The 14,454-nt window shown below is 50.7% G+C and overlaps 1 protein-coding gene across 3 annotated transcripts in view; it reads left to right on the top strand.

Annotated features, from left to right (window-relative positions):
* Nucleotides 1–14,454, top strand: part of PAX7 (paired box 7) — a 172,933-nt gene that overhangs the window by 143,895 nt on the left and 14,584 nt on the right. Inside the window, exon 8 of one of the 3 annotated variants that reach the window (XM_054394798.1) lies at nt 9,769–9,834. The exons of the other annotated variants lie outside the window; for them this stretch is intronic. Within the exon in view, the coding sequence (XP_054250773.1) occupies nt 9,769–9,834 (66 nt within the window). The remainder of the gene's footprint in view (nt 1–9,768; nt 9,835–14,454) is intronic. 3 annotated transcript variants of the gene reach the window in all.

Here is a 14,454-nt window from a genome sequence, read left to right as displayed (position 1 = left end):
AAAACGGCCATTTGCAGCATGAAAACGCATTAATTAAATTTATGCAATCATTATCTTTAAATAGTCATATCTTTAAAAGAATCAGCCCTTCCTGAGTCTTCCCTCTCCTCAGCTAAGTAGCTCTAATCCCTTTTCCAGCACTTATCTCTGGATCAGCAGTGCCTTGTGTGCTTTTGAAACTCTGGCGTGGTAGGAGATGCCTCAAAAAAAAAAACAAACCCAACTCTGCTGGAGTGGCAGCCAGGGCTGGGATACCTTCAGAGAGCCATGGAGCTGTTGAGCTTGGGAAAGAGCTTGGAGATTATCCTGTCCAGCTGATCACCTAGAGATCACAATCCCAGCACTGCTCCTCACCACTAATCCATGCTCCTCCTCACCACTAACCTGTGCTCCTCCTCACCACTAACCTCTGCTCCTCCTCACCACTAACCTGTGCTCCTCCTCACCACTAACCTGTGCTCCTCCTCGCCACTAACCTGTGCTCCTCCTCACCACTAACCTCTGCTCCTCCTCACCACTAACCTCTGCTCCTCCTCACCACTAACCTCTGCTCCTCCTCGCCACTAACCTGTTCTTCCTCACCACTAACCTCTGCTCCTCCTCACCACTAACCTGTGCTCCTCCTCACCACTAACCTCTGCTCCTCCTCACCACTAACCTCTGCTCCTCCTCCTCACCACTAACCTCTGCTCCTCCTCACCACTAACCTCTGCTCCTCCTCACCACTAACCTCTGCTCCTCCTCGCCACTAACCTGTTCTTCCTCACCACTAACCTCTGCTCCTCCTCACCACTAACCTGTGCCCCTCCTCACCACTAACCTCTGCTCCTCCTCACCACTAACCTCTGCTCCTCCTCACCACTAACCTCTGCTCCTCCTCCTCACCACTAACCTCTGCTCCTCTTCACCACTAACCTGTGCTCCTCCTCATCACTAACCTCTGCTCCTCCTCACCACTAACCTGTGCTCCTCCTCACCACTAACCTCTGCTCCTCCTCACCACTAACCTCTGCTCCTCCTCACCACTAACCTCTGCTCCTCCTCACCACTAACCTGTGCCCCTCCTCACCACTAACCTGTGCCCCTCCTCACCACTAACCTCTGCTCCTCCTCACCACTAACCTGTGCCCCTCCTCACCACTAACCTGTGCCCCTCCTCACCACTAACCTCTGCTCCTCCTCACCACTAACCTCTGCTCCTCCTCACCACTAACCTCTGCTCCTCCTCACCACTAACCTCTGCTCCTCCTCGCCACTAACCTCTGCTCCTCCTCACCACTAACCTCTGCTCCTCCTCACCACTAACCTCTGCTCCTCCTCACCACTAACCTGTGCCCCTCCTCACCACTAACCTCTGCTCTTCCTCACCACTAACCTCTGCTCCTCCTCACCACTAACCTCTGCTCCTCCTCACCACTAACCTGTTCTTCCTCACCACTAACCTGTGCTCCTCCTCACCACTAACCTCTGCTCCTCCTCACCACTAACCTCTGCTCCTCCTCACCACTAACCTGTTCTTCCTCACCACTAACCTGTGCTCCTCCTCACCACTAACCTCTGCTCCTCCTCACCACTAACCTCTGCTCCTCCTCACCACTAACCTGTTCTTCCTCACCACTAACCTCTGCTCCTCCTCACCACTAACCTCTGCTCCTCCTCACCACTAACCTCTGCTCTTCCTCACCCTCACAGCAAAGGAGTTGCTCCTTCTTCCCCCCTTAGGCTGGAGGCTGCAAACCAAACACAGAAGAGCTGCACCCAAGGGCTGCTGATCCCTAAGCTCTTCCTCCAGCAGTCCTGACTGGAGTGGTCATCCACACAGAAAAGCATGACAGCCCTATTCTGGGTTTTACTCCACTCTGTCTTGCATATTGAAATGCAATTTCCTCCCCTCACCCCCCTTGCCTTTCACTCTTTGGGCTGCCATGGGGCAGGGAGGTCCATGGGCACATTTTACACAGCGTTCTGGCATAACAACTTCATCTGGATACCTCCAGGCTTAAGTGCTGGGATTTAGAAGCTTTTCCCAAAGGGCCTGGAGAGCTAGGGGCAGAATTCAGGCTCTGCCTGAAGCTCTGTCTGTAGAGACAACCAAGCCAGTTTTAACTTCTCATTGAATCATAAAGCCATAGAAGTGTTGAGGTTGGAACAGACCTTGCAGATCATCAAGCCCAGAGCTCACAATCCCTCTGCTGCTAAGCCACTACCTCAAAACCACCTCCCTCAGCTCCACATCCATGCATCTTATAAATCACTCCAGGGATGGGGGCTCCAGCACCATACTGGTCCAATGCCTGCAACCAAGAGGACAGGTGAAGGACAAAACCCTACTCAGGAACCTGGAGGATTTGCTATTTTTTGAGGGGGTCTTCATCAAGCTATTTTTATGAAGGAGAGTTTGCAGCTCAGCTAGGAGTTGTGGGGTTAATACACAAAGTTCTTTGCTTGGGTTTCGTGGAGGAGAGACAGAGCTGTGTGCTGGTTTACACATTCCCTGATCCCTGTTTTCCTTGGGCAGAGGTTTGCTTTTAATGATGTTTAATTTTTAGTGACCCTTCCTTTTGGCACAGAGGTAGCTCTGCCAGCAGCCAGCTGCCTTTCAACACTGTCTTAAAAACAAAACACTCAGCTCAAGGCAGTAAATGATGTCCAGAAGAAAAACTTTAGCTGCTTTCATGCATCTCATGCATCTCATGCATCATGAGATCCCTTCTGGCTGATTTCATGTTAGAATTCTGAGCACTGTTTTGTTTTGGAGTGTTTATTGTGCTAAACAAACAGGAAGGGAGAGCAGTTAATGCCCAGCAGCTTCTCCTTTTCTATCTCATTGTTGAAAGCTTTCACAGGTTCATCCATAAAATGGTTTGGGTTGGAAAGGACCTTAAAGATCATCCAGTTCCAACCCACCTGCCCTGGGCAGGGACACCTCCCACCAGCCCAGGTTGCTCAAGGCCTCATCCTGCCTGGGCTTGAACACTTGAGACCACACCTGGAATACTGTGTCCAATTTTGGGCTGCCCAGGTCAAGAGAGACAGAGACCTGATGGAGAGAATCCAAGGGAGAGTCACAAAGATGATTTGAGGACTTGAGCATCTCCCCTATGAAGAGAGACTGAGAGCCCTGGGGGTGTTTAGTGTGGAGAAGAGAAGGCTGAGAGGGATCTGATCAATGTCTATCAATAGCTGACGGGTGGGGGGCAAGGGGAGGGGGCCAGGCTCTTTTGGGTGATGCACAGAGATAAATCAAGGAACAATTGGTTCAAACTAGAACAGAGAAGATTTCACCTCAAGATGAGGAGAAACTTCTTGACAGTGAGGGTGAAAGAGCCCTGGAGCAGGCTGCCCAGGGGGGTTGTGGAGTCTCCTTTTCTGGAGACTTTGCAACCCCACCTGGATGCATTCCTGTGCAGACTACCCTAAGTGATCCTGCTCTGGCAGTGGGGTTGGACCTGATGATCTCTTGAGATCCCTTCCAATCTCAGATATCCTGTGAGACTTCCAGGGAGGGACCACCCCTGAGCAACCCGTTCCAGTGTTTCTCCACCCTCACTGTCGAGATTTTCTTCCTAATCTCCAGTCTAAATCTGCCCTCCTCAAGCTTCAATCCATTCCCTCTCATCCTATCACTCCAAGCCTTTGCCCAAAGTCCCTCCCCAGCTCTCCTATAAGCCCCCTTCAGGTACTGGAAGGCTGCTCTAAGGTCTCCCTGGAGCCTTCTTTCCCCCCGGTTTGCGACGGCTACTCAAACAATCCTTGCAAACTTCATCGAGGTTTGTGCTGCTCCTCAGCAAACCCCAGGTGCAGGAATGCCAAAATATCTAGGGAAGAATTAATCTCACCCCCTGCTTAAGTAAGCACCTCTAACACCACAGGAAAACTCCAGCCCAAAGAGCTTTTCGAGAGCTGGCAGGCTCAGAGAGGGATACTTATCTAAAACTCAAATCCTTCAGGGCTTTCTTATCGCTTCTGGTGAAAGATTTTGTTCTGCTCTTTGTGTGTCTGCATCGTTTTTAATAAATCCTACATGGGTTTTTTTTTCTTCCCCCCCCCCATCTACGATGCCTCCCAGGCCAGTGGCCAATTAGGCAGGAGCCAGCGCAGCGGTGGGATCTGAACCTCCTCTCCTGTTCAGGCTTAAAACCAGGTGGAATTTGAGGGTGGGGTCGATGGTGACCCAATCCTGCCAGATTTCTTGCATCTGAGGGACAGAAGTGAGCTCAAGGGTTTCAAAAATTGAAGCAGACAGGAGCATGCCACAGAATCAGAGAATTGTTTGGGTTGGAAAAGAATTCTGAGATCGTTGAGTCCAATCGGCAGCCCAACACCACCATGGCCTCAAACCAGGTCCCAAAGTGCCATGGCCATGTGTTTCCTGAATTCAAGAATGTCTCCAGAGACTCTACCACTTCCCTGGGCAGCCTGTTCCAATGCCTGACTGCTCCTGCAATACAGAAATTGTTCTTAATATCCAACCTAAACCTCCCCTGGCACCGTTTGAGGCCATTCTCCATTGCTAAGGAGAAGAGACCAACTCCCTCCTCCCCCCCATGTGGTTCCAACCTCCTTTCAGGGAGCTGTAGAGAGCAATGAGGTCTCCCTTCAGGCTCCTCTTCTCCAGACTAAACAACCCCACTTCCCTCAGCCACTCCTCATAAAAGCTGTTCTCTAGAAGTCATAGAACTTGTCCTGCACTGGAAAGTTGCTTGGATAGTGCAGGTGTCTCCACAGCCTCCCCTTCAAGAAGTACATTATGAAACTAGAAGCTGTTTGGATCCAGCACAGCATGAACTTAGTGTAAAGGTGATTGCAAATAAGGGATACAAAGGGCCCTGGACCACCTCTGGGAATGGACATTTCTGGAGAGGAAGGAAAAGCCTTAACATGGAGCAAAACAGGGGAAGGGGGGGTTGAGCTGGAAATCTTGACTGTAAGGGTAATCATTTGTTAGAGCAAATATTTTCAGCAAGGATCCCCACTTTATTCTCTTCTTTCTTCTCTTCTTTCTTCTTTCTTTCTTCTTTCTTTCTTCTTTCTTCTTTTTTCTCTTCTTCTTTCTTCTCTTCTTTCTTTCTTCTTTCTTCTTTCTTCTCTTCTCTTTCTTCTTTCTTCTCTTCTTCTCTTCTTTCTTCTTTCTTCTTTCTTCTCTTCTCTTCTTTCTTCTTTCTTCTCTTCTTCTCTTCTTTCTTCTTTCTTTCTTCTTTCTTCTCTTCTTTCTTCTCCTATTTGTTTTTTTTTTTTTTTTACACTAATGCCTCCACACCAGTGAACTCCACACCTTGGAGGCTGTAGCTCTGTTATTCCCCCAGTTCAGATCTCATGAGGTTTTTTTGGGGGGGGGGTGTCTTATTTGGCCAAAGCAAGCAGCTGCCTGCTTGATAATACCACGGTGCTCCCTGGCAGCAGAGAGGAGTCCAAAGGAAGAGCACACTGCACTGTGTAGGGCTACAGAAGGCATTCCCTTGGATTCAAGAGCTGTGATTTTCTTAGGGGTGAGGGGAAAAAAGAGACCCTGGCTTTAAGAATCCATCTCTCTGATAGCCTCAGAAGAGCCAAACCGAGCTGAGGCTCCCACAGACAGCCCCAGGGTCTGGTTTATTCACTAGGGTGAGCTAAGAAGAGAAACCCTCACCTTAAAAACACACCAAACCCCCATCCCTCTTCATCCCTGGGCCAGCAGGGAACCCAGTGAACCAGCAGAGGAGCTGGCAATGGGAAGTGCCTCTGATTTCTCCCTCCTTTCTTCCATTCTTCTGGCAGCTGGAGTTATTAAGTGTTGGGTGTGAGCCTGGCTAGCCCTGCACTTGCTGAACTTATCAGGGTTATTTCATCTCCCCATGACCTCCCCTTATTTAGGATGGGAGCCCCGGAGGCATTGGCTTTGCTTAACTGGTGTATCTTACACTGCAGTTAAGCTGGACCTTAACTGATTACAGCCCTTGATTGATCAGAGAAAAGAGGGAGGAGGGGAGGGGAAGAGAAAGAGGAGTCCTAGAGCAGATACGAAGGACTATCAGTGCACCAAGCAGCTTCGCCTGAGGCTGGGATATGCCACTCCGGGGGTGGGGGGATCCTTTGTAGTGCAGCTCCTTTCACATTTATAGAGGGTCGTCGTCTCCCCCACCCCCCGCTCCCCGGAAAGAAAAAAAAAAAAAAAGAAAAAAAGAAAAAAAGAGAAAGAAAAGCAGGAGAGGAAGAGGAGGGGTGGGGTGCGGAGGGGGAAGAAGGGCGGGGGTGGGGAAAGCGTGGAGCAGACTCAAAGGATCTCAGGAAATCTTGTTTGGAAGCAGTAAGTCAGCACCCGCACTCCATTACCAGTGTCCGCGGGGGGTTGTGATAGTGAGCGAGCCCAGAGCAGCTTAGCTGAGGAACGGGGAGAGGAAAATAAGAACAAAACGAAAGGAGAAGAAATGGAAAAGGAGGAGAGGAGGAGGGGAGGAGGGGGGGAGACCTTTCAGGCAGTTTTGGGTTTGTCTTTGTTAGTCCCCGCCGGCGTGGGGCTGCTGAGAAGAGGAATAACAGAAGTTTCTGAAAGGAGTGTTAATGTGCTGGGATGTAGCTGTGCTGCCTGATCTCCCCACCCTGCCTTATTCACGTCCCTGCTATTCACACAGGGATAGATTCAGAGCTGATTAAGCAGGAAACGTTGGGATGGCTTTGGTCATTCCTTGGTATTTTGGGCAGGGTCCTGCCCCTGGGTCATCGAATGGAATCATAGAATTCTTCGGGTTGGAAAAGTCCTCCAAGGTCATCCAGCCCAACCAGCAACCCAACCCCACCATGGCCACCAAACCATGTCCCCAAGTGCCATGGCCACAGGTTTCTTGAACACCTCCAGGGATGGGGACTCCACCACCTCCCTGGGCAGCCTGTTCCAATCCCTGACCACTCTTGCAGGAAAGAAATTGTTCCTTATGTCCAACCTAAGAGGCCATTTCCTCTTGTTCTATCACCTGATAACTAGGGTTGGGGCAATCTCAAGCACAAATCCAGACAGGTTGAGGATGGACAGAGAGCAGTCCTGAGGAAAAGGATTTTGAGGTGCTGGGTGATGAGAAACTCAACGTGAGCCAGCACAGAACTAGGCATGTCCTGGGCTGATCCCCAGCAGTGTGGGCAGCAGGAGCAGGGAGGGGATTCTGCCCCTCTGCTGTGCTCTGCTGAGACCTCCCCTGGAGTGCTGGGGCAGCTCTGGAGTCCTCAGCACAGCACAGACAGGGACCTGGTGGAGCAGGGCCAGAGGAGGCCACAAAGATGATCTGAGAGCTGAAGCACCTCTGCTATGAAGACAGATTGAGGGAGTTGGGGGTTTTGAGCCTGGAGAAAAGAAGGCTTCAAGGAAAGCTTAGAACAGCCTTCCAGGATCTGAAGGGGGCTGCTGGAGAGGGACTTTTGACAAAGGTGTGAAGTGACAGGATGAGAGCAAGTGGCTTCAAACTGCAAGAAGCTGGAATTAGATTAGACATGAGGAAGAAATTCTTCCCTGTGAGGATGGTGAGGCACTGGACCAGGTTGCCCAGAGGAGCTGTAGAGTCTGGAAGTGTTCAAAGCCAGGTTGAAATAGGCCTTGAGCAAGCTGGGCAAGTGTCCCTGCCCATGGTAGGGGGGCTGGAACTGGATGATTTTTAAGTACCCTTCCAACCTAAACCATTCTGTGACTCTGAGATTTTGAATCTCTCACCAAGCCCCCAAAGCTTTTAATTCCCCCTCTGCCATCAGCCTGTTTGAGCTTACCCAAGAGTGGATAAATAGGTGCAGAAGACAAGACACAATCCCAGGCAGTTTCCAAAGCCAAACTGAACCCTGAGCCCTTCTGCGAGTTTGGCAATGGTTACGAATTCCAGTTCTCCATGCTTGTGCCTTTGTGTTTTCACATCCCAGGTGACTTCGGTGAGTTCCAAAACACCACAAGCACTCTTTATATTCCTGCCCCATACCTCAACAAGAGGATTTTCCCCTGAAGGTTTTCCTTTCTGGGCGCATTCTCTTGGTCTTCACAAACACATCCATGGGGAAAACGGCACCAGGGGAGAGTTTGCTCGTGGTGTCTTCTGCTAATGCATAGAAATAAGGAGAGTGGGGTGGCTTGGTTTGCTGACCTGCACCTTTGGGAAGCACTGGCCTCTTTTTTGGGGGGGGTTATTCTGAATAAAATGTTTTAGCAGTGCCAATTGAATCAGGGAACACACCTCAGGCTTTAGGTAACACCAGAAGGCAAATGGCCTGGATCAGGAATGGTGTGGCCAGCAGGAGCAGGGAAGTCATTCTGCCCTGTGCTCAGCACTGGTTACCTGGAGTGCTGTGTCCAGTTGTCCAGTTCTGGGCTCCTCAATTCAAGAGAGATGTTGGAACATGTCCAGAGAAGGGCAACGAGGCTGGGGAGGGGTCTGAAGCACAAACCCTATGAGGAGAGGCTGAGGGAGCTGGGGGTGTTCAGCCTGGAGAAGAGGAGGCTCAGGGCAGACCTCATTGCTGTCTGCAACTCCCTGAAGGGAGGTTGTAGCCAGCTGGGGGTTGGGCTCTGCTCCCAGGCACCCAGCAGCAGAAGGAGGGGACACAGTCTCAAGCTGTGCAGGGGGATGTTTAGGCTTGAGCTTAGCAAGTTCTTCCCAGACAGAGAGATTGCCCTTTGAGATGTGCTGCCCAGGGGGATGGTGGGGTCAGCATCCCTGGAGGTGTTTAAGAAGAGCCTGGATGAGGCACTCAGTGCCATGGTCTGGTTGATTGGATACAGTTGGGTGCTGGGTTGGGCTTGATGATCTCGGAGGTCTCTTCCAACCTGGTTGATTCTGGGATTCTGTGAATGATGATGTTGATGCTAAGCAAAGGCCAAGCTGCCCATTCTCAGAGGGAAGATGCTCAGCAGCAGATGAAAATCAACTCCTTTTGACAGTTCCAAGATGGCAAGGTGCTAGTTTGCCTTTTGACTTGAGGTCCCTCCCATTTCTGGAAGGAGTGAGCTCATGTCTCTGGATTTTGTTAGTTAGTGAAGTTGATACTTGCAGTCTTGGGATACTCCCCCCTCCCCCCTTTACCTTCAACCCCCCCCCCTTTTTGTTTCTTCTCTGCTTGTCCAGACTGGTAAACACTTTGTCATCTGCTTTTCTCTAAGTGATAGTAGAGTTTGGTGCACTGATGCCAGGAGTACTGGCTTGTGCTTCTAGATCCATAGAATGAGTGGGGTTGGAAGGGACCTTAAAGATCATAGAATTGTAGAATTGTTAGGGTTGGAAGGGAGCTCAAGGCTCAGCCAGTTCCAACCCCCCTGCCATGGGCAGAGACACCTCACACCACAGCAGGTTGCTCACAGCCACATCCAGCCTGGCTGCAAAAACCTCCAGGGATGAGGCTTCCACCACCTCCCTGGGCAACCTGTGCCAGTGTCTCACCACCCTCCTGGGGAAGAAGATCACTGAGTGCAACCCCCAGTCCTATGAGTTGTGCCTCCACCCTTCCCCTCCAAATTACACTGCAGCTCAGGATTTCCCATAGTCCATGCTGGGTGCTTCTGAGGCTACCTGGGCTAGTGGAAGCTGTCCCTGGCCATGCAGGTGGGTTGGAACTGGATGATCTTGAAGATCCCTTCCAACCCAAACCATTCTAGGATTCTGTGATTCCCTTCTGCTATCCCCAGAAACCTCTCCTCTTTCCCAGACCATCCAGGCTTAAACCATTTCTCTCAACCCCTTATAGCTAAGACCTTCTCCCAGCCTTTTGTAGAGCTTAGAAACTTTTCTCTAGACCTTCTCCATAATTTGTACATCTCTACAGAAGCAGGGTGCCCAAAACAAGATGCAGTGCTCCAGGTGGAACCTCACCATAGCCTTGAACAATCAGGTAACAACTTCCCATCAACTTTGCTTTTCTTTTTAAGCTTTTTTTTTTTTCCACCCCCTCCGCCCAGTCCTCCCTTTGTGCAGCCTGCATCAAGTCTGCTTTGCTGCAGCTCACCATTGCATCCCCAGCTGCATCTCATCCCAAGCCCTCTCCATCTTGAGTGTGTGGCAGTTTTCCATCTGCTCAGTGAAAGAACAGGGTCGTTTTAGGACACCAAAAGGCTCATCTCCATTTCACCTGCTGTGTCCTGGACCTCTCCCCTCTGGCACTGAAGCATCCTTCAGATGTTTTAAGTCACTTGAAAAGGCATTTGATGATATTTCTGGATTTATTGTTCACTGTCTCACTTGTTTCTGGTCACTTTGAAGTGATCCTGTATGATCTGTCCCATAGAAAGCAGAAAGGTTTCAGGCACATTGCATTCTGCTTCTGCTTTTGCTTTCTGACACACTTGGCATGGCCTTGGGAAAGGCATTTCACTGCCTTCCAGGGATTTTCCAACAGAGTGGGGAAAGGTAGGGAAATGAGGCACTCCCCACCCCCGACAGCAGCAGCCACAGGCAGCCTTGGAGTGGATTTGGTGAGGTCCTGTCAGCTTCAGTTCTAGGAACTGTGCTCTTTAGGACTGGTAAGGTGCTGGTGGATGGATGGATGGATGGATGGATGGATGGATGGATAAATGGATGGAGGGATGGATGGATGGATAAATGGATGGATGGATGGATGGATGGATGGATGGATGGATGGATGGAGGGATGGATAAATGGATGGATGGATGGATAAATGGATGGATGGATAAATGGATGGATAAATGGATGGATGGATGGATGGATGGATGGATGGATGGATGGATGGATGGATGGATGGATGGAGGGATGGAGGGATGGAGGGATGGATAAATGGATGGATAAATGGATGGATGGATGGATGGATAAATGGATGGATGGATGGATGGATAAATGGATGGATGGAGGGAGGGAGGGAGGGATGGATAAATGGATGAATGGATGGGTGGATGGATGGGTGGGTGGGTGGATGGATAAATGGATGGATGGATAAATGGATGGATAAATGGATGGATAGATGGATGGATGGTTAAATGGATAAATGGATGGATGGATGATAAACCCCTGGCAAGATGAGGCAGTGGAACATCAGGTTTCTTAGTCCTTAACCCACAACAAAACAGAATCAGAGAGTTATCATCTGCTCTTTTATGCCACTGTGGCCAGGGCTGTCCTAAGTCACCCTTAGGACAATGCGAGGTTCACTCCCTGGGCTCCAAAATCCAGCTGGAAGTGACATTAGCTGGAAGGGTCTGCAGGGAACCTGGATCAGGCATTTCCTAGGTGCAGGAAGTTTGGCCTGAGTGCAAAGATCACATTTCCTGGCTGGACTTCCTGGATTGGTTTGGCAGATTGGGACACAGCTCAGCTGGGTCTGGTGGTTTAGAATAAGGCTCAGAATTAATTGCTCGGTTTTGTGAGTGCAGTGTTAGTGATTGCTGCCTAAGTCATTTTAGTCCTACCTAGGGGCATATTTGCATATATTTATCCTCCTTTCAAGTGAAGATCTTTGGGGGGGGGGATGGTGGGGGGAGGGGGGAAACTGTTATTTATCTCCTCCCAACTCTTTCTTCATCTTTCAGTAGTCCTGCAGTCGCCTCTTGGTTTTGTTTCCGTTTAATGTATGTATGGAATAATCGACTCTTCCTCTTCCCACCAAGTGGAAATGAAGGCAGAGAGATCAAAAAGCATTAATAGGAGGAAGGGTTGCCTCCTGCCAGAGGGGAGGAAAAGGTTAGCTGAGCAGGCTGCAAAATAAAGATGGCAAAGATGAAGCTGAGCCCCCACCAAACTTGGAGGACAGAGCATCCCCGATCCAGAGCAGGAGCACAAGAGGGCAGATCCCAAGCCCTTGTGGAGGAGCTCAGAGGGAATCCTTAGATCCATGCCAGCAAATCCATAAGACCCAGCACTTTCCCCAGCACATCCATCAGTTTTTCCACACCGTAGAAATGGTGTGAGCATGAACACCACAGAAGTTGGAAGAAGGAGAGGTGTCAGCCTGCAGACACTCTTCACACAGGGAGTTTCCCTCTGCCTTTAGCCTGGTGTAGTATCAAATATTCCAGCCCACCACTTTTCCAGCCTTTCCCAAACCACAGAATCCTAGAATGGCTCAGGTTGGAAGGGACCTCAGAGACCATCTACTCTAACCCTCCTGCCATGGCCCATGTCCCATGGGCAGGGACACCTCTCAGCTAGACTTGGTTGCTCAAGGGCTTTTCTAACTTGGCCTTGAACGCCTCCAGGGAGGAGGCATCCACAATCTCTCTGGGCAGCCTGTTCCACAGTCTCACCACCCTCCTACTGAAGAACTTCTTCTTATGATCCAGTCTAAACCTACTCCTTCTCAGCATCCCCCTCCTTGTCCTGCCCCTAGACACACTCATGAAAAGTCCCTCTCCAACTTACCTGCAGGATCCCTTCAGGTACTGCCAGGCAGCTTCGAGGTGCCCCTGAAATCTTCTCCAGGCTGAACACCCCCAGCTCCCTCAGCCTGTCCTCCAGCCCTTGGATCATCTTTGTGGTCCTCATCTGGACTTGCTCCAACAGTTCCATATCCTTTTTATGATGAGGACACCAGAACTGGAAGCAAAGAGAGGAAATTTCCTACCTATTGTTAGGAAAGCACTACCCCAGCAACTCTACCCCTGCCAGGAGCCCCTTCCTCTGTTTTCCCCCATTCCAGTGTCTTCACAGTATTCCATTTGCATCCCTTTGGGAGCAGCCAGCAGCTTCTCTGGAGTTAACACCCTTCAGCTAGTTGCAGAGCATTCTGTCTTCCTTTGATTCAGAACTCAGCCAGGCTCAGCAGTTTCCACATGCAGCCTTTTTTTCTAAGGCAGGCTCTGGTTTTGGATGCTCTGTGCTGTGTCAAATCAAGTGTCCAGAAATGGAGACAACCCAGAATCAGAGGTCTCTCTGGAAAATGCTGGCCTCAGGCTCCTGCCTTCCCATTGTTTTGTTTGCTTGGGTTGGTCTCAGAATCCCTTGATGTCTTCCTGGGAATGGGGCAGTGCAGCATCACTGAGTGGAGATGATGGAGCTGTTTGGGTTGGAAAAGATCTCTAAGATCATCTGGGTCCAACCTTTAACCCAATCCCACCATGGCCACCAAACCATGTCCCCAAGTGCCATGGCCACAGGTTTATTGAGCACCACCAGGGATGAGGACTCCACCACCTCCCTGGGCAGCCTGTACCAGTGCCTCACAGCTCTTACAGGAAAGGAATTGTTCCTCCTGTCCAATCTAAACCTCCCCTGGCACCATTTCAGGTCATTTCCTCTCATCCAGGGCCTGATGTCTCTGTTGACTGAGTGTCTTGGCAAGCTGATAGTGCATGGCAGAAGGTGTGCCCAGCATGGCCTGGGCTGTCCTGGTATTCCCCACAGAGCTTCTGACCACAAAGGCCAGTGAGGTGCAGCAGCCAGGTCTGCTGGGATGAAGTTTGGGCATGCAACTTGGAAAGCTCCAGGTTGCAGCCTTCTAGAACCTGAAAGGGGCTACAAGAAAGCTGAGGAAGGACTTTTTACAAGGGCTTGTAATGACAGGATGAGAGGGAATGGATTGAAGCTTGAGCAGGGGAGACTGAGAGTGGAGATGAGGAAGAAATTCTTTCCAGTGAGGGTGAGGAGACACTGGAACAGCTTGCCCAGGGAGGCTGTGGCTGCCCCCTCCCTGGAGGTGTTCAAGGCCAGGCTGGATGAGCAACCTGGGCTAGAGGAACCCATGGCAGTGGGGTTGGAACTTTAAGGTTCCTTCCAACCCAACCCACTCTGTGAATCTCTGAACTTCTCCTCTCTCCTCCCTGCCTTCCCTATCTCAGCAATCTCTCTCCCTATCTCTTGTTCTGCCCCTTGAGCCCCTCCCTTGCCCATCCAACGCACCCCAACTGTCACCTCCCCCTCCCCAAGCCTCAAACCAAAAATCTGAGGGCCTGATGGCAGAGATTGAAGGTCCTAATTGCACTTCCCTTTCCCAAAGCTGCAGTGGTTTATCATAAAGGGTGCACATTTCCCCTGCTGCAGTTTCCATGGCCAGAGGCCCTGAGGGCCAGCTCAGAAATGGAGGGAATTAATTACATTTTTTAAACTCCCCTTCTTTTAAAGTATGGGAGAGAGTGATGAAACGTCCCAGGGGATGGAGAGGGGGGGAGGAGGAAGGGTTGGAACAGGAAAGGGAGCTGCAGAGATGAGGGTGAAGAGGGAGGCAGCAGCAGGAGGTGGAAGGGAGGGGGGTGACTCTTTCATCCAGGATGGGCTTTGTGTGTTAACCTTGGTCTCCCCAACACACCAAGACCTCAACCTCCTCTTTCCCCCCTTCCTTTCCCTCCTCCCCCCCCATGACAAATGACCTCTGGAAAGGGGAGAAACGAGGCTGAAGGCTCCTGGCACTGTGGCTGTTATTGACTTAGCCCCAAGTGCAAGCCCAGCCCACGCCTGTGACTGATTTGGGACAGCAGCAAGGGGGAAGGAGATGGGGAAAGGGAGAGGGCCGAGTGATGGGAGGGAGGGAGGGAAAGGGAAGGCTGTCAATCACTCTGATGGACAGGGA

Source organism: Indicator indicator, chromosome 32, assembly GCF_027791375.1.
Source record: "Indicator indicator isolate 239-I01 chromosome 32, UM_Iind_1.1, whole genome shotgun sequence".
Lineage (NCBI taxonomy): Eukaryota > Metazoa > Chordata > Aves > Piciformes > Indicatoridae > Indicator > Indicator indicator.
The sequence above is the reverse complement of the archived record's forward strand: the minus strand, read 5'-3'. Positions and strand labels throughout refer to the sequence as shown.